Raw genomic sequence first — 27,716 nt, forward strand, 5'->3', positions numbered from 1 at the left:
TTGTCAGGGAAATAACGGAACGGGGACTAAGACTACAATTCCCATCACCTCACCTGACCATGTCACATGACTGTCTGCACCTGTTCTCAATTTCACACTCATTACTATGCACCTATATAAGCCTCATTTGGTCACAGCTTTCCTGCGAAGTAACTGTTCAGTTTTTTTACCCAGCCTGTACTCCCATGTTGCTATTCTGGTTTTTGAATTTTGTTTCCCGGTATTTTGGTTTCTCTATGATATCCTGTTTGCTGATCACCTGACCCTTTTGCGTGCCTTGACTTTGAACTTGCCTTAAAGATGGGATCTGTTTTGTTGTATTTTATTAAATAAACTGCTTAAACTGCATTTGCATCCGTCTCCTCCTCTCCGTTGCGACAGAACGTGACGGATTACTTCACCGACAACATGGATGCAGCGGGGGAGCGAATGGAAGGTCACGCCGGAATCTTTCTGCTGGCATTTGATTCCGTATGATTTCCCCAGTGAATTTTAACGGAAACCCCGGCTCCGTTTCAGGGCTTTGAAAGCTCAACGAATGGATTTTTTCTCCAATGCCAAGTTTATTTCGAGAGCCTGTTAAACACCAAGCCCGAAGAGAAGGAGTGGTTGGGGTTCATGCTGTTCCGGTTCACTAGCCCAGTCCACCGGTGGGCGGAGCTCCTAATCGCCACAGACAACTTCGGCCTGGGAATCGCGGCTGAGTTCGTGGATCTCATGAGGGTGATTTTTAATGCAGACCCTCAGTTTGATTTGGAGAGATTTTTGGGGAGGACCAGCCTTATGGCCAAACCCACAAGGCCATTCACCACATACTACGAGAGGGAGCCAGAGGCCGTCGTAATGGCCTCACCTGCAGAGCACCCTCCAGAGTCCGATGTGGTGGCCCCTTCTCCTGAGCTCCACCCTGAGACCCATGAAGTAGTCTCCTCTGCTGAGCTCCAGCCAGAGGTCAACGAGGCAACCTCTCCTGGAGAGCTCCAGCCAGAGGTCAACGAGGTGACATCACTCCAAGTTCCTGTCTGAGGCTGATGACATGGCCTCCCAAGCCAGGCGTAAGATCTTTCCCCACCCTCCCTCCCCTACTACGGATCTCGTTCAGCCTGATGAGTCAACGGAGAATGTCGCTCAGCATTCCTGTTCAGCTGATGACATTGCTCCGCCTCCCGATTCAGCCGAGAGCTCCGCTTTGCCTCCCTGCTCTGCCTCGGACGTCACTACGCCTTCCTGCTCAGCCGACGACGTCACTCTGCATTCCTACTCCACTTAGGACATCGCTCCGCCATCCTACTCTTCTGAAGATGTCGTTCTGCCTCCATGTTGCACTGAAGACAGCACTCAGTTTCACTGCTTGGCGCCATATGTCGCTCCCCCTTCTAGCTCTACGGAGGACATCACTCCCACCTCATAATTTGTGGAGAGCATCGTTCCCCCCTCAGGCTCCGCCTTGAGCTTCTTTCCCCACCGGCTGTGCGGTAGCCATTGCTCCACGCCCAAGCCAGGGATATCGCATCATCTCTCTGCGGAACGAAAGAAACCGCCCTGCATCTGTACCCCAGAGAACACGTCAAGTGTCCTCTTCCTAGCTCCGTGTGGGATGACGCTCGCGTGAACATGGAAATCCTTAGGAACATCTAGACTGGGTATCCAGGACCCCCTCCTAAACTTATTACGTGCTTCGGGAGCCGTGCGTTAAAGGGGGAGTTCTGTCCGGGAAATACCGGAACGGGGACTAAGACTACAATTCCCATCAACCACTGCACCTCACTTGACCACGTCACATGACTGTCTGCACCTGTTCTCAATTTCACCCTCATTACTATGCACCTATATAAGCCTCATTCGGTCACAGCTTCCCTGCGAAGTAACTGTTCAGTTTCCTTCGTGTTCTGTCTTTACCCAGCCTGTACTCCCGTGTTGCTATTCTGGGTTTTGACGTTTGTTTCCTGGTATTTTGGTTTCTCCATGATATCCTGTTTGCTGATCACCTGACCCTTTTGCGTGCCTTGACTTTGAATTTGCCTTATGGATTGGATTTGTTTTGTTGTACTTTATTAAATAAACTGCTTAAACTGCATTTGTATCCGTCTCCTCCTCTCCGTTGTGACAGAACGTGACGGTGTTTGCGTCCTCAACAAAAAGTCAGCAAGTTGTTGGTGAATTTGGACTACGGGATGTCGTACTCTGTCCGTGCGACACACATACATGACATTATTCAAGCCATATTCTCTCAATATGTTAATCTGTGAGGTGACTTGTGTGTGGGAGAGTTAAATAGCGGCTTTGCGGCAACTTTTTTTTTTTTTAAACCTGATTCTAAAATGATCACCTGTCATCTGTGGACACTAATTAAAACACCTAGTAAAAAGTCTAAACATGGACACCTAATGAAGACTTTTCTTTTCTGAAATTCAATACAGAGTAAGATGTTTTTTTTCTGGTTGTTCAGTCTACTTGTCCACCAGGAAATACGAATAAAACAATCTGTCTCAGTGTACTCTAATGGGCCCAGGCCTGTACAGGTTTTACACATCATAAATGGTACCTTTAAGGTTAAAGCTTCTTCAGAGACACTTTTCCGATCTCTATCACAGGGATTAAAGAAGAGGGCGTTCGAAATTTCCATCCATCCTCATCCTCTCAAGCAAGCACATCATACACTGAGTAAAAGTGCAGATTGGAGCCATATGACAGTGAGATGTGCGTGTTTTAAATGAGAGCGAGAAATGAAAATCAAGCGAGGGAGAAAGGGAGCTGATGTCATTACAGTTTTTTTCAATGATGTCATTACAGTTCTTTTGCTAAAGGTCGGCTTTTCTGCATCTGTGGATGGGCCAAAACACAAACCAGGTCATAACGAGTGGGTGGATACGCTTCCATTATGTGCACAACACACTGTGGACGTGTGTGTGAACAAGTACTTTCTGAGGACACTAATAAAGCAAGGAAGGAGATGGAAACTTGGCTAATCCCACAATAATGAAAAGTGGTGCTGTAATGCAATGCAGCACCCACACAACACACAACCACAATACACCCTCTCACTCACACACAATGTCCAGTTTATTCACACTCGTTAAGCAGTGGTACGTAAGAGCAACAGTTTCCCTTCCAACCATTAAACATCTGAATGTTTGTTGATTGGCTTACTGTCATCTGTGTGTTTGCTCATTGGCTTAGCCAGTCATCTGTGTGTTTGCTGATTGGCTTATGCAGCTTAGGCTGTGTGTAATGGCAGACAGGGGATTATACAGAGCAAACGGAGAAAATTAAAACGAGTGTAATGGTCTGAACCACTACATACTCTAATTTGCAATGAGAAACTTGAGAGCGGAAGAAGTTAGGGGCTTTTTCCACTCTGGGGAAAAAAAAATAAAAATTCCCGCTCCATCAATCCATCTCGTTGTTCTTTTCCTTTTCAAAACGGTGCACTGGATGATTCTCGGTTTCCAGCCTTGCATATAATGGGCTAAAATTTATGCAAGAATTCTACTATAAACACACTTGTAAAGTCTAATCAGTCCATGGTCATATTTCAGAGGTCTGCATGGTCTGAAGGAACGACGGAGAGGATGTGGATTGAGGAGGGATGGCAGGAACGAGAAAGCAAGAGAAGCCTGGTGAAATCCGACAGGTGTCGGAAAGGGGCACGGCTCCCATTAAAGGAACGCTCTACACACTGGCCTGCAACCAAACCTCAAACTAGAAGTATGCCTTTCGTCTTCCACAAGGTCGTTTTTTTCCCCTCTCTGAGCCGGTTTTCGGGTCAAACCAACTGATTCAACAAGTGTGTGTGCGTGTAGAAATAGGAAGCCTTTACCACACACAGAGTCCAAGGTTAACCACATTACTGGGTGGTCAGAAGCAATTGCATCCATGCTGACTTGTTATAAAAAGGTCTACATGTGAAAGTGAGGCGGGTTGGGGGCAAGCAAACATTTGAGCTCTCAACGTTATACGAGTTTAATAAGAGTGTCAAAAGTCATGAAAAAAAGCTGGAGGCGTTTGTGGCTCTCGAGTCTGCCTATCCCTCAATCAGCCCTTTCACAGACTGCACAATAGTTCCTGCCAAAATCAGGCAATTACAACAACAATCAAGTGACCAGAAAAAAAAAAAAAAGGACACCAAACATACCCTGAGCCTATGACTGAATGCTGGCAGACAGCAGACAAGTAAACAAATCAATAAAAGTGCATTCAGAAATGAAAAAGCAAATACACAGAAATGAAGGTTTCAAAGCCTGTTTATATTTTTTCCTGGGGGGAAAAAAAAAAAAAAGGAAAAGAAAAAAAAAAAAAAACCACCACGCATTTATAATGAGTTGGTTGGTCAGCGTGGGCGCAAAAAAGAGCAGATTAATCTATAATTAACGTCAGCGGCGACGTGCAGCGCACCGATAAGGCCAAGGGCGAGTGGGCAAGAGGAGAAAAGAAAAAAAAAAAAAGCAACAAACACAAATCAAAGTATGGCAACCATCAAAGCGGCACGTGGGTCAGCGTAGACCACCGAGAGCGACTAGCGCAAACGTTAGTGAGGAACCTGAGAAGAGATAAACCTAGAAGGCTTTAGTTTGGACTAGTTCCTGGTTAAGCTTGCTGAAGAAATCAATCTGTTTATTCTGGCTAATCATCCCAGACAAGAGCAGGATGGAATATTTAGAGAGCAATCCGGCATATCCTTGCAGACACACTGACTCAGATACCCATCAAACAGGCGGAAAAAGTGTGGATATGGGGAAATAAAGAAATCCCCCCCTTCTCTCTCTCTCTCTCTCTCTTTCCTCCCTCCATTCGCTTTCATGTTGCCTTTTCATGTTATTTCTGGCATATTCTATTTGGTGGAATGGCTTAGGCAAGCTCATTAGGCAACAAGGTGCTCTGAGCGTGAGCGCGGGCGAGAGAAAGCGGGCGCGAGTTACTTTGATGGATGGAAAGAAATTGAGGAAACGAGTAAGCGTGAGAAGAGCATCTGTAAGATGGAAATAAACTGACAGGCAACTGAATTAAGGTACGGCGTAAAAGAACACATCCCGATACGCAGGCGCATATCTATAGCAGTCGGCCCCGTCAATTCACAATGCGCTTTTTTTGCGTTTAAATGCGATTTTGTTTATTTCATTTAGTAAACCGGCGTCGATTGAATTGTTGGCCTCGCCGCTGCCTGACAGCACTCATTCATAAGTTCTGACAGATTGTTTTTTAAGGTGCCTCTTTTATTGAATGTCGTAGTAATTGTCTGATATTGGCAGGAACTGCTGCGATGTAACCAAACGTCTGACTGAGGAGTAAACAGACTAGTGAGAAAAGATGTGTACAGCCAGAGACGACGGGATAGTTTATATGACCGCTTTGCACACAATCATGCGTACACGTGTGTGCCGTTCTATTATCGTGAGGGCCTTCTAGTCACAATTATTAACGCCGTTGATTAATGATATGCTACACCGAAATTTCACCTTAACCTTCGCAACAAAAAGCAAGCAAATCTCAGCAATTCCTGTCCCCAGCAAGAACTAAAAACATGCCCACAGACGCACAAGCGTTGATCAAATAGTACTGACATTTCAGCCATGTCGAATCATCTGCTACAATTGATCTCGTATTGCCCCTTGTTGACCGTTCGATAAGGATGGACGAGCAGGCCAAATTTCACGTGCACAACCTGGAAATGTCGGCGAAACACTTAACCAAGCCACTTGTCACCGTATGAAAACGTTTTAAGGCAACGGCTGTAAAATATCTTGAGATTCAGCAGAAATGCCTCCCCAGGTAGCTGTAATGACTGCGCCGAATTCCTGTTTTGCAAGCTGTTACTCTGGTCTAAACGTCTAGCTGTCATCAAGGGAAAACTTCCTAAATGATACGACTGCAACTCAAGTCAGCACTTCCACGATGTGCGCAAAGCGGGCTTCGTCGGTGCGCAGTACTGCCTGTCTAAATCGGTCGTGGGTTTATTAAAACGTTTCGCATTCCATAGAAACCGTTTGAGTGTTCAAACGGTAAGCTGTAGTAATTGGACCGATGAGTAATGCATGACGCATAATTTGATTTCTCCCAACAATATTCCACGTTTGCCTATTACAACGAGCACAGCCGAAGGTCTCGTGATTAACCGAGGATTGAAACGGATACGTCTGAATGAGCTTAATGAAGCAAATCGGACAGTTTTTTTTTTTGTTTTTTTTTTTTGAAACTCGCTGATCCGACTTGAGTCATTATGATGACTCGACTAATCTAATAACATCATTTAAATGTTAAAGCCTCATTATGCAGTCAGTAAATTAATAATTTAGAGTGAAACATGCTCTGGTCAAGCCGGAGGAGAGATGACCTGTCTCCGCTCTCTTTAAGGGAACCCTTACGACCGTGAGACAACAGATACATTGCAGGGACGAGAACGGGAGGTAGCAGGACTAATAATAGCGTGGGAGAGAGATGGGTGGAGGGAGAGGGACCAAGGGAACGACAGAAGAGAGGGCCAAAGAGAGACGCAGGGCAATTATACTGACATAGTCCTTCAGTAACCGCAGCATCACGTCTCTCTCGCTCTACGTTGACAGGAAGTGTGACTGTCTCTGGTTTAATTATTCAAAGTGGATTAGACCTTCAGTTCCAGCTGCCTAATGCATCCCAGCAATGAATATTGCATCTTAGAGCAAGAGAGAGAGAGAGAGAGAGACACACAGAGAGATGAAAAGGATGTGAATGAAAAGAGGAAGTGGAAAGAAAAGCGCCAAGGTAGAAGGAAGATGAAAGACTAGAAGCTACATGGTTACAGGATGGAAGGTAAAAAAGAGAAAGCTGAGGAAAGAGGATAGAAAAAGAGTGATGTAAGGACAACAAACTCTTTACCGAGGAGACATAATCAGTTAGTCAGATGATACATGCTCTGTCCAAATGATCATTGTTAAATAGGTCAAGGGACCAACTTTTCTTTGCATCATTACCTGCATGCTGAGCCACACACATTTGTCTACATCTCATACCTCCTTCCTCCATCTTGCCCCTCTGTGATCCAGCAGCTCTGCACATTCATCCACTTTATCATAAATTCTCCTTCCTCCACAACTCTTTACTCCACCGTTTGCCAGTCTCTCTCCATCTCTCTCTCAGTCTGTGGCTATTTTCAGGAAAGAGGTAGGCAGATGAGAGCGTCTCTCATCAGAGAGTGGTGGTGCGAGATGAGGAAAGACGCACCCGAGAGAATATGAAGGAGATCAAAATGAGTGGCGTGCCTAAAAATAAAGATATAAAACAGCTGCTTCTACAGTGCAGGTCCTGAATCGGTTCTGGCTGAAATCGCCCACGCTGGCTTTGGGTATGACAGAGCGCTCAGACTGTCACAGGAAGAAAAAAAATGGCCGTGTATTAACACACGCAATCCTGCTGAGAGACATTAGCGCAGGGGACACCAACTGGACGACCACAGTCCAGATGTGGAACCAATAGAGGATCGAACAAATGGACACATCACACATTTACATAATCACATTCTCATTTGGCTGTTTTTTTTTCCAATCGCACAGCTGAAAACAAGAACCAGTCCAAGCAGGATTCTAGTTCTAGCTCAGTTTCCATCAACCTGAGACCTCACTAGTAATGACAATAAAAGCAACTGCACCAGAATGTCCCTGCCCAATAATGCATTTAAAAACAAACAAACAAAAACAAAAAACCATGAAAGATTTGAACTGATTGTTGATGAAAATATGAAACTAAAAATAAGTGTAAGGAGATTATAAAAGGTACTATAAAAGGTCCTCAGCAAAGTGGTGCCCCAGATGATTCAGACCCTACCATCAACATTATTGCTAGTATGTTGTTTTTTTTATTAAGAAACTCATGTTTGTGCAGGTTGGGAAATAAAAGTTGCACAATGTTGACAGCACAACTATAGTACTAACAAACCACAAGTGCATGTTGTTCTTATTCAGCATTTATCTATTTGTATGCTTACACAAGAGTAACACCAACCTGCAATCAACAATGAAGCTTGGGTACCACCACCCCCCCTTACACGCTGACCTGCTAGATGTTGACTAGCATGGCGGTGGGAAAAAACAGTGAGGCAGATGGAAAAGCAGACTAAATGTACTTTATTAGACTGAAAATATTTCCAACTAAATTCTTCCGCCAATTCTTCCGTCAACCGCACACTGTGTCAGAGTATGCTGGGAAAACTATACTTTTTTTTTTATTATTCTTTTGGTTTAATTGAATATCATCACTTTCTTATTACTCTGCACAAAGTGGAAAGGTTTGAGAGACTGCACTTTTAATCCCACTCGCAAAGGAATTCCTCCCACAGATATAACTAAATAAAATCCTTGAACTGTGGCTGTGAATTCCGTCGTGACCAGCACCATGTGAAAGATTTGTGCTTTCGGAGCTAGAAGTTCCACATCACTATCCAATCTAGCTAGTCTAGAGAGGTGCAGTCCCGCGCAAAGAGCTGATTCAGACTCATTTTTTTAAGATGCTCTTGAGGTTGGGTCATTATCGGTCTAGGAGAACCTCCCAGACGGTGCAGTAGACACAGCATGCTCCATTCATGGAAGGTCTTTCATTGAGCTATGAGGACAGCTCAGTTGATGGACATGAGCTTCTGTGCTGCATGCTCTCGGTTTCAGAATCAATTCATTCAGCTGAGCCACCAGGTCTCGAAACTTCATTCCAAAAAAAGTTGGGACGCTGTGTAAAATGTAAACAAATCTAAATATAAAGAGAATGCAATGATTTGCAAATCTCAAAACCATAGGTTATTCCCAATAGAACATAGAAAACATATCAAATGTTTAACGTGAGTAAATGTACCATTTAAAGGAAAAAAAAAATGAGGTAATTTTGAATTTGATGGCCGCAACACATCTCAAAAAAGTCGGGACGGGGGCAACTAAAGGCTGGAAAAGTAAGTGTTACTAAACAGAAACAGCGGGAGGTTAACAGGCAACAGGTCAGTAAGATGATTGGGTATAAAAAGAGTATGTTAGAGAGGCAGAGTCTTTCAGAAGTAAGGATGGGCAGAGGTTCACCAATCTGTGATAAACTGCGTCTAGAATTTGTGGAACAATTTTTGAATAATGTTCCTCAACGTAAAATTGCGAAGATTATGAACATCTCATCATCTACAGTACGTAATATCATCAAAAGATTCTGAGAATCTGGAGAAATCTCTGTGCACAAGGGACAAGGACGAAAATCAATATTGCATGCCCGTGATGTTCGGGCTCTCAGGCGGCACTGCATTAAAAACAGGCATGATTCTGTAATGGAAATCACTGCATGAGCTCAGAAACACCTGCAGAACTCCTTGTCTGTGAACACAGTCCGCCGTGACATCCACAAATGCTGATTAAAGCTCCATCACGCAAAGAAGAAGCCACATGTGAACATGATCCAGAAACACCGCCGTCTTCTCTGGGCCAAAGCTCAATTAAAATGGACTTAGGCAAAGTGGAAAACTGTTCTGAGGTCAGACGAATCGAAACGTGAAATTCTTTTTGGAAACGATGGACACCGCGTCCTCTAAACAAAAGAGGACTAAAGAGGAGATGGACCATCCGGCTTTTTATCAGCGCTCAGTTCAAAAGCCTGCATCTCTGACGGTATGGGGGTGCAGTAATAAGATGTGTTGCGGCCATCAAATTCAAAATGACCTTGTTTCTTCCTTTAAATGGTACATTTACTCAGTTTAAACATTTGATATGTTTTCTATGTTCTATTGTGAATAACATATGGGTTTATAAGATTTGCAAATCATTGCATTCTGTTTTTATTTACATTTTACACAGCGTCCCAGCTTTTTTTTTTTTTTGGAATTGGGGTTGTATGTCCTTAAATAGTCTAATCAGATAAACACATGGGTGTAACCATGCATTCTTGTGCGGGGGATCGTGTCCCCCTCCAATGTTGAGGAAATACCAATCTGCCCCCCCCCCCCCCCCAAATATACAGTACAAAATATTTTTTATATGTCCCCCTTTAATGAACCCTGCCAACGGATCTGTCTTTCTCCATCTATTCTATTTATTTATGTCTATTCCTTTTTAATAAATTTCCGTTTGTTAAGGAAAATAGGTGTGCCCTCCCTCCAATTGTACACTTGGTTGCGCCCATACTCAACGCAAGGTCGTTGATATATTTTAGCAGCTCGGTCTGTAAGAGACTTAGACAGCAGCCGAGCGTAGAAAAGTGCCGCAGAACATACAAGCTTTTTTCAGACAGTAAGTAACTAGATACCTAAATAGTAGGTAACCTTAGCTTAGTATAGAAGGCATCATACCATGGCTTGGTTTCTTCTTAAGAACGTCAATTAACTTTTGATATTTGCACACCCACGAAGTAGGCTAGGCTAACATCAGGGTCCAGTTTTTGACCATTAACGTTCCATTCACTTGCACATCCTCCCGCCGAGTTCGCTGTGAACCCTCACGCTGTGAAAGACTGTTATAAATGCGAGTGAAAGTGAGGAAAGTTGCACAGCATATCGTTCCTTTACACTACATTTGGGCTAAGGACAACTGAGTGATTTTACAAATATAAGGCTGAGCATAATGCTGAGGTGTGCTAGCTTGGCAACGAGAGATATGGGACTACGGTCCGAGTTGTGGCCATATTGTAGTTCTCCATTCAGAACTAGTTATGGCAGTTTGTCTTTAGATTTAAGAAAAGTAAACTCCAGTACCCTTTACATAGCTAACGTTTCAGGTTACCACTATATATTGTTGTACACTTTGTACACTTATTACATAGGAAGCTAAACAGCATGATGACATTAACATAATACATGGCACCAGTTACACAAACAGAACATTCAGTTTATCAAACTAAAATGATCATCTAAGTCAGTCATTGCTCTTCTGGGAACATAATGGTACCCGGTCACAATGCAGGCAGCACAGCATTGCTTGGAAGCATCCGTGGGGAAATTGTATTCACAACATATATAGTGTTGAATTCAGTTTCATAGGTAGCCGTCCTTTCTGAGTTTGTTTAAAAGTCGTGATTGCGTGTTGAAATGTTAGCGTGTGTGGTTTGCCTGCACACATCTTAACTCGCCTCTACTTGGTGTGGTAGGTTTCATGGTAGGTTATGGAGCAGAGAATACATCTCCCCACAGGACGTCCACAGCACCCTACAATTTCCCCATGCCGTGGGAGCTTCTATCACTCAGAAATCACGTGAATTCAAACGGTAACTGTAATCCTAAAACTATGTTCTAAATATGCAAATTTTCAGTATCACAGTTTGGATATTTGGGGGATATAATGTCCATACCATGGTCAGGCCCTTGGATAAACAGATTTATTCTGCACATTCATTGCATTCATTATTTTTGTCAAATTGTCCAAAAAAAAAAAAAGCACATGTATGGCTAACTGAAGTGTGGTTTGCTGTTGTTTATCAGCATTTAACTACACATATAAGTATGTAGTTTATAAATAAAATGACGTGAACATAGTGATGTCATCCATTTTTGCTCGAACTACGGAAATGGATGCTGTACTTTGACGAGAGAAATCATCAAACCTACAGCCCTGACTTTTCAAGAAAGTGGTTTTAAAAGTTCTACTCTCATTCCTTCGCTGTCTTCGCAGAGTCTCGTCACAGTCCGTCAGTGCTCCAACTGGCCCGAGAGTGGCGGCTTTCCTCCCCAATGCCTCCCTTTCCCATTCTCCTCTCTTTCCTTCACTCCTCCGCTGATCTCTCTTGCTTGTTAGAGCGGTCGCGCTCCAGCTGGCTTGGGACAGCCGCTTCTCAACCGTTGCACTCGTCTGTCTCGCCTCCTCCTCTTCCTGCCCTCCCCGTCCACTCGCTGCACACACCCCCTTCCTCCCTCGGTGCGGTCCACCCCTCTTCCCGAACATTTGGAAAAATAAATGGCGTCACTCCTATAATGTAATCTCACTCTTGTTATTGCCAAGATGACATTTTGCCTAGTCTCTTCCCCTTGCCCCCCCCCCTCCCCCCACCCCACCCCCACAGACATTCGTTCTCTCCTTCTTTTCTCCCCCTCTCCACACACCCACCCACATCTGGACTCTATTACAGTAAATGGGGGAGACTTGTTTCTCCTTCATACTTCTGGCTGCTCAAAAACCCGCTGAATTATGGGAGATTCCCGCGAGAATGCCGGAGACAGGGCGAAGAGCAACGTCTCCATGGCGACCAGGCGAATCTGCTCCTTCTCGCCCCTTTTTTCCCTCCTTATCTCTGTTCTTTCTCTCTTTTACACTTTTTTTTTTTTACAAATTAAAGCAACTCAATTTTCAGCGCTAATGACAGTGAGACAGAGGGAGGGGTATAGAGAGAGAGAGAGAGAGAGAGAGAGAGAGAGAGAGAAAACACACAAAAGTGAGAGCAAGAGAAGCAGACAGAAAGAAAGTGGGAATGATAGAAGTCTGGCTCGATGCCGTCTACCCTCTCTTCGATCTGTTGCTTAATTTGCTACAATGAGATGAATCCGAAGGGGAAATCAGTGCATCCTTCATTGTTAAAAGAGGCACAGATATAATGGCACTAAATGAGTGGGGGCCTGAGTGCTAGAAATGACTGCAATTAGTTTCGTCTAGCAGCAGGAGAGAGGAGAGGAGAGGAGGAGAGTGAAAAGGAGAGGGGAGTCGAGATAAAGAAGGAGGAGAAGAAGAGATACAGGAGGAAGTGCTGAGAGGAGTAAAACTCTTTGAAGATGCACATAGTGTGAGGAGACTGATATATTCCATCCATACCTCTTCTCGCCTGCTCACCCTCTGGCCCTTCAGTGTAAGCTCTGCTTCTCTCAGATAAGACTCGCACACACACACACACACACACACACACACACACACACACACACAAGCACTCATCTCCACAGGGGGCATCCCCCCTCTTCCCCCAAACACACAGCTGCAGTGTGCCTGTAGGGAGTGGTGTGAGCGTCTGGGTTAATGCCAGAGTAAACACGCCAGGCTGAGGAGTTCACGGACAGAAGAATTCACACCTCCACACACACAAACACCCACATGCACACGCACACACAAACAATTACATTCAACACGAACCTTTCACTTGGAGGAAGCGAGAAAAACACCCCTTTGCACGCCCACGCTCACTTTCTTTTCCTATTCCGTCATCTTTTCTTTGCTCGCTCGCTCGAACAGCATGCACATCATGTACAGCTCCTTTTCCCTTTCCAGGGTGGTACAACGCAACGCTCGGAAATGCATACTGTGCTAATGCGAAAAAGTTCATAGCCGCACCGGTGCAACAAAACTTCTCACTCCGTGTGTGTGTGTGTGTGTGTGTGTGTGTGTGAGATGTATTCCAGTCATGGTTGTGCTCACTGTAGTTGTAGTCGATTATTCAGTTTGTGAACTATTCTCCCTACTGCAATCAAATTTACCATCTGCCTGAGAGTCTACTCAAACAAAATGCAAGAAAGGCTAAGCTGGAAATCGAATTCAGTGCCACCATCGGTATTTGAAATGACAAAAACAAGTGTTATTTTTCGGCAACGGAATTCAAGCAGTCTCAAAACGACACAGATGAAGGAGCGCACAATTATTTCAGGATAATAATGCTTTCAGCCTCACGGATCAGAGGCAAAAATAAAACGTCCATAATAATACTCGCTTTAATACCAACATCACATCTTATAGATATGTTCAAATAAATCCAGCGTGACTAAAAAATTCACCCTGGCTAATTTAAAGTTGTCCTTTAATTTGTGGTGTCTAGGAGAAGGAAAGAAATGAAGCGCATGTAACGGAAAGAAAAAAAGTATGCGCATGTACGTGGGAGTATTTTAATAGATATAGTTTGGGGGCTCTGGAGTGATGCATCGAGAAAAAAAAAAAGGGGGGGGGGGGTATGGTTTGGGGGGAAGGGTTCACCTCGCCATGGTTGGCTGTGGCCTCGTGGAGATTTGAACCTTCTGATGCTACAGCCATCCATGCTGTATTCGCTAATCAATTAGCATCTGTGAGCTCACGTATGCGGAAGAGGGCCGACAGCGCTCCCTCCCGAGTGGTCAGCTGCACTCTGACATAGCATGAGCAGCAGTTAGAAAAGTTAAAAAAGTAGTGGCTGCTTTCATGCAGCTTGTAAGAAGCACATGCTAGCCTTGACCATTGCTAGTTGATAGCTGTTGTTTGATATGGTGCGTTCAAGTCCTCCTGGGAAGTTTGTATTTACAAGTTGGGAAGTTGTAATTATGACGTCAGGTGGGTTCAAGTCAGTTTGGTCGGAGCAAGATGATGGAGTATCGACTCTTAATTAACTAAAAATATATATCTATATCTCTCTCATACACACACACACACACACACATACATACATCAAAAACATAGTAACTGAAAACAAAAAAAAAACATAACTGGAATGTACCTCTTTTAGAAGTATTAAGCATCACAGCGCCACAACACTGGCCACCAGTGCTACATTTCTTTTTTTTTTTTTTGCACCAATGCTACTTCTTCAAGCTTTAATGTATATCTATGATTTTATATAAGCAAATCTGGGCACATGTGCAAAGGTGAGCGGAGTTTTATTTATTTATTAATTTTAATTTTTTTTTTAAATCATCCCAAATGCAAGAATATTTGATAAAGATGTGTGACGGTCCAGTTTGCTTTCATATAAAGGCCTGGATAAACAACCAAAATGACTGCACATTCCTGATCACATTTTAAAGCTTGAGCATTAGTGATTCTCTCATAGCTACTAATGATATAAAATCAAATATTTTACAGCCGTTTTACTTTGAACATACTTTTGTAACCAAATGAGCATTGCTAAAGCGCAGGGCTATTCTTCAGCGAAAATTTAAAAAAAAAATAAAAAAAAAGTGTAAAGATTTTTTAAATAATATTGAAAACGTTTCAAGTTAACATTAGAAGAACATGCGCTTTTCCAGTGTACTGTATCGTCAACATCTCCCACACATCTCTGCATGTGTGAATGCCTTTTTATGTTTTGCTAAAAGCCAGGTTATTCCTAGCAGGCATTCATTTGCACACTCTTGGGCTGTAAGAGAATGGACTAGCGTGCTAGTGGACCGTTTGTGTATATTATTTTTCCTTAGACACGAATGTTCATTCAAAGTAGTGCTTCACATTAGCACATCTGAGTAATGCCATGGACTCGTGATGGAACAGATGAGATACTTATGAACATACTTCTCTGTCCATTGGTCTTTAAACAGTTCGTCTTTTCATTTTTGAACGAGACATATCGTCACGTCACTAATCGGACCAGGAGGGGTACATGTGAATAAAAATCTGTAATATTCAGCCCTTTCTGAGCGAATGACTAGCGCTGTAGTGAGACGCTTGACTGTTGAAATAAATTCAGGTGATTGGATAAGTTGTGACAGAGGCCCTGCGACAGAAGCTGTGATGGTTCATGCTTAGAGTCGTTGAGCTACAGGCAGTTTTTTTTTTCCTCCCCCAAAAAATGTTTATCGGCTCTGCTACAGGCTTGTCCCTAGTACCCGTTTCAATCCGCTTAAACACTTTGCTGGGTCTGTCAATGACAACCCCCTGCTATAATGTCTATCCCTCCCTCGAACTTCTCTCTTTACTACATATAAAGAGAAATATAACGCTTTTTACACCAGGTCAAAAACCATATATATAAAAGAACAAATATTTTCCCTCTGTAATAGGTTCAGATGGCAGAGCGGCATGTGACTGGCTCTGAGCAAATTCCTCTTACGCGACTGAAGGAGTGTGTGTTGGACCTGACCTCCTGAATACTTTCTATAAGCTGCAGCACATACACAGCGTTTCTGTAGGCTGAAATTTGGTGAAAAATGAGGGACCCGTTTCCGATTTCTTCGCCTTCTCTCTCTCTCTTTCACTCATCAACGAGCACACTGCACAATCGGCCTTCGTGCTCTGCGTTTTTTCCTGCATGTCCGGCTGAGGAAGAGCCCGGCGCGCAGACCTGTCACCTGAACCAATTACAGATGGGCCGATAGCTCAGCAGCCATGCTTTGTTGATAGGGAGCTTGAGAGTTGTCAAGTAAATCCGAAGAGCGAGAAGAAAAATTGGAGGAACGTGGACGGAATATAAATGGGGGGATTGCGGTATGGAAGAGTGAGGGAGAGAGGGACGTCTGAGTTAGTCATTCTTTAAGAGCTCAGAACTGCATCGACTGAACCTGAGCTTCCTGTCAGAGTTCATTTGTTCGCTGTCTAAGCATGGCTTGCAGCACGGCAAGCTAAATATTTCCAGCAGCCGCAAAAACACGCAAACACACTAGTCCTAACGCAGGCGGCGGCGGCGGATTACGAGGGGCACAGATAAGTACAGCCAGAGGGGGGTCTGGTTACCACATGAACCGGAAAAAAAGGGAATCGCAGCAGGAGAGTACGGACATTACGGGAGCGCGTGTGTGTCTGAGTGATGGATTAACTTTGGGAGTGTGTGGCTAGACGATCAACTAAATGACGTGACGTGCAACGTCTCCCTACTCGGATGTGATTCAAAGGAGCAACCTCGAGACAGGACCCTGGAGACAAACGTGTTTATGTGTGTTCTCTCCTGCAGTCTGGGCAACAGACAGCAGCAGGAGAAGAAAAGCCTAGGCGTAATTGGACAGAGGTTTTATCCCCTCTGACCAATTAAACCACAGCTATGCACATACAAACAACCAATCAGAGACCACATGCCAAGCTGAGGAGAAAGGAGAATTAGTTCTGGCAACACACACACACACACACACAACGTGTATACACACAGGGAAATATCATATACCTTCACACACTAGTGAATGTTTGCAATGATGCGAGAGCTGGATCAGAATGGCGAAGAGATCAGAATGGTGCGGTGATGAGCGTGTGTGTGTTTTCCCATCAACACCGTGCCGGAGCCGGAGCCGACGCTTATCCAGGGAAATAAAAAGCCTTTTTGTGAACCAGCCAACATTTCCACTGATTTAAGACCTGAACTGTTGGAGATGTAATTAGATGTGGAAGTTTACGGACAAAGGCCTTAAAAGATTAACTGTGAATGGTTTTACAAAGTTGTACTTCTGGTTTTGAGAACTTATTTTATACTTCAAGGACAAACCTTCAAATACATCTGCACACGACATAAAGAACAGAAATAAAATAGAAAAAATGTATATGTATGTGTTTTTATCATATGTATATGTTTTTATTGCTTTTAGCAGTTTATCTTACCTGTGCAGTTGCTTGAATTGACGTTTGTTAGAATAACATCATCAACAACATACATATCCGCCTCTCGACATACATGTTTTATTTTAAAGGAGAAATCCACCCTCCTTGCTCATTTGTTGGTTGATGCTGTACTTTCATTATCCGTGTAAGACTTCATTAGTCGTGTGACGCTCTGACTTCACAGTGGAGACATTTGAAGTTACGATGGCGTTTAATAGACGAAAACATTTTCAGTATATTGGTCACATATACATTACAGCACAGTGAAATTCTTTTCTTCGCATACCCCAGGAAGCTGGGGTCAGAGCACAGGGTATGACCCATGATACAGCACCCCTTAGCAGAGAGGGTTAAGGCCCCTTGCTGGGCCTTAGACCCCTGACCTGCCGATCAGTAACCCAGAGCCTGGCAGTGCTGGGGCTTGAACCCCGATCTTCCGATCAGTAACCCAGAGCCTGACCGTGCTGGGGCTTGAACCCCGATCTTCTGATCAGTAACCCAGAGCCTGACCGTGCTGGGGCTTGAACCCCTGACCTGTCGATCAGTAACCCAGAACCTTAACCGCCAAGCCCCAATGTTAAACACGTGATGGTGGTCAAATTTCACTGGTAGCTCCTAAAAACAAAATGGCATTGTCGCTGAATGGCATTGTAGGCTAACCAAACTGAAAATAGACTAACATGTTGAAGCTTACACTAAAATAACAGATATAAATGTCAGATGGAAAATATCACATATTAGTTATTAAAATTGATTTGCAAGTCAAAATCAAGGTGGAAACAATGGCTGTCATGGAAACAGTTTGAGTTGCGCTGCCTAAAAAGCCACCAGTGCTTGGTTATGTCTAGAGCTGCAACAAAAAATAACAATCGATTAATAATCGAGCAGTGGTGGCTTGGCGGTTAAGGCTCTGGGTTACTGATCAGAAGGTCGGGGGTTCAAGCCCCAGTACCGCCAAGCTGCTAATGTTGGGCCCTTGAGTAAGGCCCTTAACCCTCTCTGCTCCAGGGGTGCCGTATCATGGCTGACCCTGTGCTCTGACCGCAACTTGCCAACATGCTGGGGTATGAGAAGAAAACAATTTCACTGTGTGACCAATAAAGACTCATCATTATGAAAATCGTTGTCAACGAATCTCGTTGTTGGTCTGCACGTGGCACGGGATTTACACTCTACAGTACTTCTGGAGAATAAATAAAGTTGTGTCCCAAATGACGTACTATACACTTACACTATGCACTGTGTACTAGACCATTGAATTTTAGAAAGGTAATATCGCCTCAAATGGAACACTAGCGGCTTTGTACTGACCGGAAGTGTAAGCCGCTTCCTAGTCGATGGCGCATGATGTCACACACACAATGTGACGCTGCTAGCTTTAGCAGACACTGACACCAGAGTCATTGACAATGACTTTCTTCACTTTACTGTTTATGTCAAAGTTACACGTCAACGTTTTTTTTTTTTTATAAAAAGTAATGCATGAATACTATTATATAATATAAGCGTACGTATTAGTTTATATTATATACCAGTATTTATGCATTATTTTGATGGATGCACAAAAAGCACTGAATTAAACTACAGTCCTAAATGAATAATATATATTCTGGTGTGTGTGCATGTGTGTGTGTATTGGGTACTTTTCAGTCTTACATAATTGGACAAACCGTTGTGAAAAGTTGCGGTCTGAAGTTTATATTTGTAACACTCAGTTTGTGGATTTTATTTTAAATAAATGAAAAAAAAGGGTACTGAAAGTTTGCCCCCCCCCCCCCGCCCCACCCGATTAATCAAAATAAATAAAGATATAAATAAATGGCCAACTAATCCATTATGAAAATAATCATACGTTGCAGCCCTAATTATGTCTGAGTTTTTGGTCCTTTGATCTGAACAAGTTGTGCCAAAAATCGGAAGAAGAATGGACTCTCTGTGGAAAAGCATGGACTGGCTCCAGACTAGTTACTGCCATAAACCATTAATATGATACAGAGTTTAGACTGCGTAACATAACCGCATGTCTATACGCTTTCAGTTATCTAATGGCTTTTCCATAGAATTGCAATCATTACTTTTCTGTTTTGCTTAAGTTTCATTGCTTTCACTGCATAGTACATTTTCCTTCATTTTCCTGAGGAAAAAAAATCGCCTCAATTGTCAAACCAGTGCCGTTTCTGCGTGGGCTTTTTACATGCAGAAGCACGTTCTCAACGCCCCAACCTGTTAATTCAAGTGCCGATATAAAAGGCAAGATGTTCCCCAGCACCGGCACCACACAGAGGTAGGAGGTGTGAACTGGCACTTAGTTTGCAGTTAGTACGTAGCATTTACCCGTACATTACCAAGCCATAAGAACACTACTAGGTAATCACCACTGCAGTGTTCATCATATGTCGCGTGTTGAATCTGTCACGTGACAGGAAGTGACTCACCTCAGACATGTTGACCCGGCCTTCCTGGAACGAGCACTCGTTCGCGTTCTGTGTGCATAAGTGACGATATTTGCACCAGTGACATGGGAAGGAGCCGTTCACACACGACAGGCACCTGCACAGAGAGTTTAGGGACAAGCGGACCTTAAATAGCAGCAAGAGCAAAAAACATTTGCACAGAATGAGTCAAGAACCAAGTGTCAACTGTCCTTTCCCTGTCTTTCCATAATGAGTAAACGACTGCCCCCGTCTTTCATCCCGTGTCTTTCTTCTTTTAAAGTCAACCTTTTTTTTATGTGAAGCTTGCTCTTTCATCCATACACAAAGATGAGCTTTCAGTAAGACACCCGTGGTTTAGAGCGAGACAGAGACGAAGAGAGTGATGACATGAGAGAGCTAGATCAAATAGTGTAGGATTTCCCATGGAGAGAGGGGGAAGAGAGAGAGAGAGAGAGCGAGAGAGACATCTGATGAATAGTATATAACAGATTTTGAGCTGTTCTGATTTCCCCCCACACTCAGATGTACGCAGACAAAACAAACACACGCACAACCCCCACATCCGCGGCAGTCTGAGTGCTTTGGCTAGAAAAGTTAAACCATTCATTTAAATTAATCGCCTCAGCCAAGCGATTTGTTCACCCACAGCCATTAAATGAACATTCAGAACAAAGACGGCCGGCCATGTAATTGAATCACATGATCCTCTTAATTGACCAATCTGCTTCTGTGCTGAGAGAAGCTGCCCAATTAGCTGAGAAATGGTCGGTCAAGAAAATTATCCCTGCTTCCTAATTCAAAAGTGAGCAATTTATCAAAGAATGCTTCGCAACGTCTGACGCGGTTTATTGTCCGAGAAGAGGACGGGGTGTATATGCGCATTTGTGAGTATTAATACAAGTGTGCTCGTGTTTGTTAAGTGGCCTCCCAATGAGGCTCCATTCGTCTGCGTGTTATTACCGAATGTCCGGACAGCCAGGCGGTTCCAGGGTCGGGGAATCGGACGAGCAAGTCAAGAGTGATGAGAAACAAATGACGAACACGATCGTCAGTGCACACACATCCGTCTTATTATCCTTGTGAGGACCTTCCAGTCAGACAATTATTAATGCGACTAATTAATGCTATGCTACACCTAAATCTAAGCGTAACCTTAAGCAGAACCTCAAGTGTTTTTAATAAAAGCTGCAGTGATTTGTAAATAAATAAACCAAAAGCAGTCAAATGTGTCATAAAAATATTCCCATTCTTGCGAGGACATTTGGTTAAAAACATGCCCACACACGTACATACATTAAACGAGCATTCATTGGTGATTCATTAGTGGTTTAAACATTTACAAAATGGAGAACACAGGCACCAGTTTTAATTAACCGTACAGGACAGTAACGCTCAAACCACATTTGGGACATAAAACTGAGAATGAAGGATGAGAATGTCTTCAGTCTAACGCATTTGTTTGCCGGGGGGGTGGGGTGGGGGGTCCCATTCTTCTGTCGTGCAGTTGAGAATCATGCATAAATAAATAAATATATAATAAAAAGATAAGTGAATATTCATCAATTCAACAGTTAGCTGTATATTTAGCACATGAGCATGAATAAACATAGAATTTTTTTTAATATAATATTCATATTAACGCAGTTTCACGTACAACATAATTAAGCGATGGAGAGTCAACACACGGATGCACTTTGCCATCACTAGAAATCTAAAATATATCCCTAACGTTAGAAGTAAAGGTCACTACTCCGTTAGCTACGAGTCCTTCTGCTTTCTTCCGTCTCTCATGTTGTTTAGCAATTAAACAAGTAGCAGCAGACCTCTAGACAGCTGGCAGGCATAACGGAAGAGCAACTGAACCTGAACTAAAACTTGGATAAGAAGTATTGACAGCTCTGGAATTTAAAGGAGTTTCAATCCAGCCAGGCAAATGAGCCCTGTAGAATTTGCAGCTAATGTTGCGCAGTTGTGAGGTAGTTTTAGTTCGCTGTACACTGCTTATTTTGTGTACAGCGCTTTGAGAAGCTGCTTTTAAAGGCACATTATGAAATAAAGTATTATTATTAGTAGTATTATTATTATAATAGCTGTCTAAGGTTTTCCAGATAAAGCACAGTGTTCGTTGTGTTTGGCGAGCTCCTTCTGGCGGGTCTTCGTGAGTGTATTGTATTGCATTGTATCTGGTATGTGTATTTTGTTCTCTGGTTTGTCTGGGCCTCGATGTTGCAGCATATCCGTGCTCTACGCAGTTCTGCAGCTTCCCAGAACAGAAATTCCGTGGCCATTGAAAGGACCATGACTTGCAATATTACGCTTATATTTGCACAACTGCAGCTTTTGGAGGACTCGGCTGCACAGGCTGTCTTTTTTTTTATTGTTATTTAAATTTTCTTATTCTAATCGAATCATGAAATGCTTATTCTTCTTAGTAAATCTTTCCAGCAAGTTCCAATCCTCTGACTTTCAGCACTCCCTTGTTTATCCTTCCTTTTAACGACGGGTACCCGTTTTCTGCTAGCTAACCGTACTGATCGTACTGACCAGCGTTTCCCAACCTTTTTTCAGTCACGGCACCCTTTGAAAATTTTGGAATAATCTGTGGCGCCCTACACAAACACTAACGCTAGACAGACAGTGTTAGCTACATGAGGATGAAGTTGATGGTGCAGAAGCATCTGGAGCTTTTCTTTGAAGAAATCGGTCCATATTTCTTTTGGTCTGCACTTATATAGCACTTTTTTTTTTAACCTTAGCGGTTCCAAAGCGCTTTACACTGGTTTTCATTCACCCATTCACACACACGCCAATGGTAGCAGAGCTGCCATGCAAGGTGCTAACTTGCCATCGGGAGCAACTCGGGGTTCAAGGACACTTTGGCATGTGGAGTCACGCAGGCCGGGTATCGAACCGCCAACCCTACGATTAGTGGACAACCCGCTCTACCACCTGAGCCACAGCCAAACATTACACACACATCCTGATTATTAAGATAAAACACACGCATACGTTACGCATACTGATGGAGATGTGCTGCTGACAGGTCAGCGAGGGTGGTGGTGGTGGGTTTATAATTTTTTTTATATAATTTTTTAAAAAATTATTATGCGCGCGTGTGTGTGTGTCTGTCTTATTATTTCAGATATCAAATATTTATCATATATATGTTTTATACACATTTTAGGAATGTTTGAAGGATTTTTACACAGCACCCCTGCTCTCATCAGACCCCGGTTGGGAAACACTGGGTTAAACTGTCAACCTTGCGTTCACTAACTTTATTATGACTATGGTGAACTTTATTCCTGCGTTTTGATATGTCCCTAATTTGTATCTTTGAAAAGAATTGGGACGAAACAACGCACTTCTATGAGAATTAGTTGGAGTGGTGGGCATTTCCCCCCCGTGTTGCCAACATCTGCTACTTCCCTGGATAGTGTGCTGGTGGAATACAAATCTTTATACTGTTGTCCCCTTGCACATCTCCCTCTCGACAGGATTTAATCTGGTGCCTCTTCTGCATCACCCCGGAGCGTGTCGAGCCCCATCACACCCACGGTTCCCACAAGTGCCAGTCTGAAGTGAGGGTTAATTTTTCTGGCGCTTCATTCCAGTCACCTCTCTGAACCGGATTCATTATAATCCCCTCACGTCACACCGAGCTCTTTATAAGCTAAATTCTACCAGGGCCTGGCTTCTCTTTCTCTTCCGCCGCCTTTATTCTCTCATCCTTTTCGAAATTCCCTTCCATCATATTAAAATGGCCGTGCTGCCCAGGCCTGCTCGGCGCGTCACCCAACAGCAAAGACCACAATACGCCTTGAATACATTTCTCCCCAACCCCTCTTTTCACTTTCATTACACATAGCACGGGCTTTTCTTTCCAGTAACTGATTTAAAGTGTGAGGGGAAATTGTAAATTGCTGGCAAGTTAAATGGCAAGTGCTCTTAAGGGAAGTGCGAGCGTGTGTGCTCTCTCTTACACGTGCCAAAAATGTGTTCGCTTCTCAAAAAGCCCTTTCCAGGAAGTAATTGCCCCCTCATTGCAGGCGCTGCTTCTTCCTCTTTCCCCACTTCCATCTTTTTCTCCTTATCGCTCCCCTTCTCGAATCCAGGCCTCCCTCCTCCATCCCTCTTCCACCTTCCGTCCCACCTCCAAATCGCACAGCGCTTTAGAAACGCCCGACGATTTCAATAGGGCGCGTTTTCGGTGCAGCGTGCGCGATTTGGAACGAACTGAATGCATCTTCTGTAGGAAGATCCTGGCACCCTGCGTGCTCCATAATAGCTAACGCTCAGGCATATACAGCCACGGCTCAGTTTAATTAAGAGACGATCATGACTGCGTGTGATTTTCCATTTCAACGTCTCTCGTTTTCCGACCCCCCCAACCTCTCTCTCTCTCTCTCTCTCCACCTCACCCCAAAATGGCACCGCTCCAAATTAGATTAATATTAATATGCAAATTTATGGCATTTCCAAGTGCACAAGACCTCATCAGTTGAATAAATAAAAGGGGCTCTGTGTGTGCGCGAGAGTGTACATACACGACTCGGGTGCCTCTTTTTTTTTTTTTTAAAAGGATGAAATTCATGCAATTTCTATACCTTTCAGCCCAGCTTAAAAGCACGGCGTGTTTATACTTTCAGCTCACACGCGGATGATAACGAGCGCATACAAATGTGTGCACTCACATATTTCTGTGCCCTATGCTGTCCCTCCCTGCCTGCTTGCCTGACACACACGTATACTCACTGTTATCTATTAGAGAGAGTATTATATGACTTGGATGTTGCGACATTGCATTTTCTCAAGAACGTGTGTGTGTGTGTGTGTGTGTGTGTGTGTGTGTGTGTGTGTGCGTGCGTCTCAGATCCCCCTGGAGACAGCAAAGGGTCTCATCTGTCCTGCAATGAGACACGACACACACCCCAAGAGAGCCTGAAACCATCTGGACTCTTACAATAACCCTCTAACACTACACAGCAGTTACATCGCTGAATAAGATTTTAAACACTGCCCTGGTAGGAAGCGCTTTCTCACTAAAAACGCACTGCATTTCCAGTACAAATGTTGGTTTACTACTACTGGTTTGCCACGTAATTCCGCAAAGACAAGCCTATATCCAGATTTCCATTTATCTGACAGTACAATTAGGCCTAATTTTCTTTCAACCATACCATTTCTTCAGAGAGCGTCAAAATACCCGTCAATCATCCTTCCTCTACTAGGTTGCCATGGTTACTGAAACCTGACCCCCATGAGTAAATTGAGAGGACCAGAGGAGGAGGAAAAAAATAAAAATATAAAAAAATAGGAAGAGAAATGGCCAGAGAACAAGGAGAACACTTACGATTTGTGGACAGTGCAGTTGTAGAACACGAAATCCACACTAGCAAACTTCTTTCCTGTTTCTTTTGACTTCAGGTAGAGTTTCACCACACGTTTATCACCTGGAGAGACCGAGAGAGAGAGAGAGAGAGCGTGCACGGGTGAAGGAGAGAAAGAAAGGTATCCAGGCAACGCATTTCGCTTTCTTCCCGTATCGCAGGGCATTGCAGTGGTAAAAATAGCTGGCTTTGATTGTGCTATGATTACCGTGGATGTGATCAAAATTGCACTGTAGGATCCTCACATAATCAAAATAGCCATCTTCACTGAGACACCACGCTCGCATCACCATAGAGACAGCGAGAACACTGCAACTATTAGCAAATGACTCTCGACCACAAAAATCAGGAACAGACTAGCAGGTTGGAAAATGTGCATCTTATTTGCATTAACATGGAGGCGTGTGAAGATTTGGAAAGTCTGATTTCTCTGTTAGACATTTTCTTTCCATCTCCAGCTCTATTATTCCTGTATGTTGACTTTTGGATTTTTTCCTCATGTCCCTTACTCACTACACACACACACACACACACACACACCTTGGTGGCGTGTGATGGGGATGAGCTCCTTAGTGCTGGGGGAGAGGCAGTAGATACGAGATCCCTGTATCCAGGCTTCAGTCTCGGTGTAGTCTTCAAAAGAGCAGTTCACGCCTGCGGACAGGTCCGGAACATTCCGTGCCTGGAGAACCAACTGTAGAGGGAGGGAAAAACAAAACTTTGAACATTAATGAGGGCGAATATAGATTATCTAGCACTAAAACAACGTTATTAAAAGCTAGCAATTAAAAAAAAACAAACACGGTTTGTACGTAAACAAGTGTCTCATTAGGGCGCAGAAAATCAATCAATTAAAAGAGATCATTCTTGGAGGGTTTTTTCAACAGTGTAATGACATTTGCCCCTCTGTAAACGTCAGATTATTTCTTTTTTTTATTTTTGCCTACACGGCAGCCAGTTTCACTCAGAAATCCGTCACATTACGGAACATAATAGGATTCTCGTTTCACATTCTCCTCGTCATACAGTGCAAAAATTCAGGAACGTTCTGTCCGTCTGTGTTCAATCACACTACCCAGCGTGCACTGTTCTTGTAAATCTTCTGCTTGTGGGATAGTGCTTGTGAATAAGATCCGCTAGCCAATCTTGGCACAGGAGGCTACGGCAGAATACAGGCAGTGGGGGAAAAAAAAAAAATAAACGTCTATGAACAAGATAACTTTTCAAGGTAACAATTTAGCTGAACAACGACAGCGGAGCACAGTGGAGCCGAGTGTGAGGAAATACAAAGAGGTAAAGCTAAAAGGTGTTGTTTTTCACCGTTCCCCCAGAAGAAGAAGAAAACTTTGGGGAAAAAAAAGCAGGTAGCCTGTATAGGAAAAGGAGAAAATTTCTGTATATTTACTGGTGTGCAACCGGAGGGACTACGAGAGTGTTATTTGGATAGAACACAAAAGATTGAAAAGATGCCTTTCCACTCCACAAAGATATAAGCTCCGCGTCGTCTGCTTTGAAAGAATAAAAGGCACGCTGAGGTAAGGTAGCTAAGCTTAACTGTAATGTTACAAGACAAAAGCTCAAGTTCGAAAAAGTTTCTTTAGAAACGCACCGTACTACAAACACGAATCGTGCACTTGGTTTAATTTGAAGAATTACAGCATGCCTTCCAGATAGTTTGAATTCACTCTTCTCTACACCGCGGTCTTTAAACTAAATGGAAAAAAACACACAAAACGAACCCGTTCTGTCACTGGAGTCATTTGTGCTCTCTCCAGGGTAATGATCACGAAGAACGCTAGCAAAACTGTAGCAACAGCCAATGAGAAGAAGAAGGGGGGGGCGGGGTTAGGGGTGGGAGCCACCATTAAAGTCACCATTAAATACACGTCCAAAGTGGTAGAATTTAAAACTGTATTTCCACTGCGAATTCCAGCTCCAAAGATTGGCGAGTCAATGCCGTAAGACGCGAGTACGTGTGTTAACAACAGATGAATGTACTCCCGATGTGTAATTTGGCCGGAGAGTCTCTTTAAGGTCCCCTGTACTGCGCAGCGTTATTCGCTACATGTGCTGACGTAATTTCCGTTGATACAGGAAGTCAGGACGGGACGTATCGAGTGGCCCCTCCCCCTTTTAAATAGCAATTAGTCGTTCAAAAACAGCACAGCCAGGAAACAAGACCGTCGCTGGGGACGGGACAGAAAATCTGACGAGAAGCTGAAGTGCAGAATGATGTCATCAAAATCGCTGCTTCGTATTGGCCGTAGAGAAAGACTGTACATTTTGAATGCATGTATCGTCTAAATGTTTTGGAGAACACTCGCTTATAGATAACCTGAAGGCTAAAATATTCAAACGAAAATCCACAAAACTTCCATTTTGATTTCATAGAGATTTTAAGAGAGGGGGGGGAAAGCCCACCGATGCGAGCAGATCTGGTGTGGAGAAGTGACTCGGAGGTCCGAGCGTCACTCAATCGCTGTCGCTAAACGTTCCTGGTTAAAGCAGAATCATTTCGAAATATGGCACTAATGTGCTCACATTTTTCACAGTGACAGAGAAAGTAGTAATCTACGCGCTGAAATAAATCTTGCGGCTTGACAGAAAAAGCGTGTGTAAGCAAAAGCAACAGTTTAGAGTTTTAGTGTTCTGTGAACAATAAGGGCCCGGGTGGAGTTAAGTTAAGTGCAGGGCTGACTGGACAGCTACCACGATGCTCAGATGAC

General features: G+C 43.5%; 1 protein-coding gene across 3 annotated transcripts in view; it reads right to left on the minus strand.

The window, feature by feature from the left end:
• The window catches only part of plxna1b (plexin A1b), a 236,687-nt gene that overhangs the window by 55,440 nt on the left and 153,531 nt on the right, over positions 1–27,716 (minus strand). For all 3 annotated transcript variants that reach the window (XM_053636054.1, XM_053636055.1, XM_053636056.1), the window contains exons 7-9: positions 25,531–25,684; positions 24,954–25,053; positions 19,601–19,715 (exon numbers count right to left, since the gene is read on the minus strand). In XM_053636054.1, coding sequence (XP_053492029.1) covers positions 19,601–19,715; positions 24,954–25,053; positions 25,531–25,684 — 369 coding nt within the window. The remainder of the gene's footprint in view (positions 1–19,600; positions 19,716–24,953; positions 25,054–25,530; positions 25,685–27,716) is intronic.

Source organism: Ictalurus furcatus, chromosome 11 (genome assembly GCF_023375685.1).
Source record: "Ictalurus furcatus strain D&B chromosome 11, Billie_1.0, whole genome shotgun sequence".
Taxonomy (NCBI): Eukaryota; Metazoa; Chordata; class Actinopteri; order Siluriformes; family Ictaluridae; genus Ictalurus; species Ictalurus furcatus.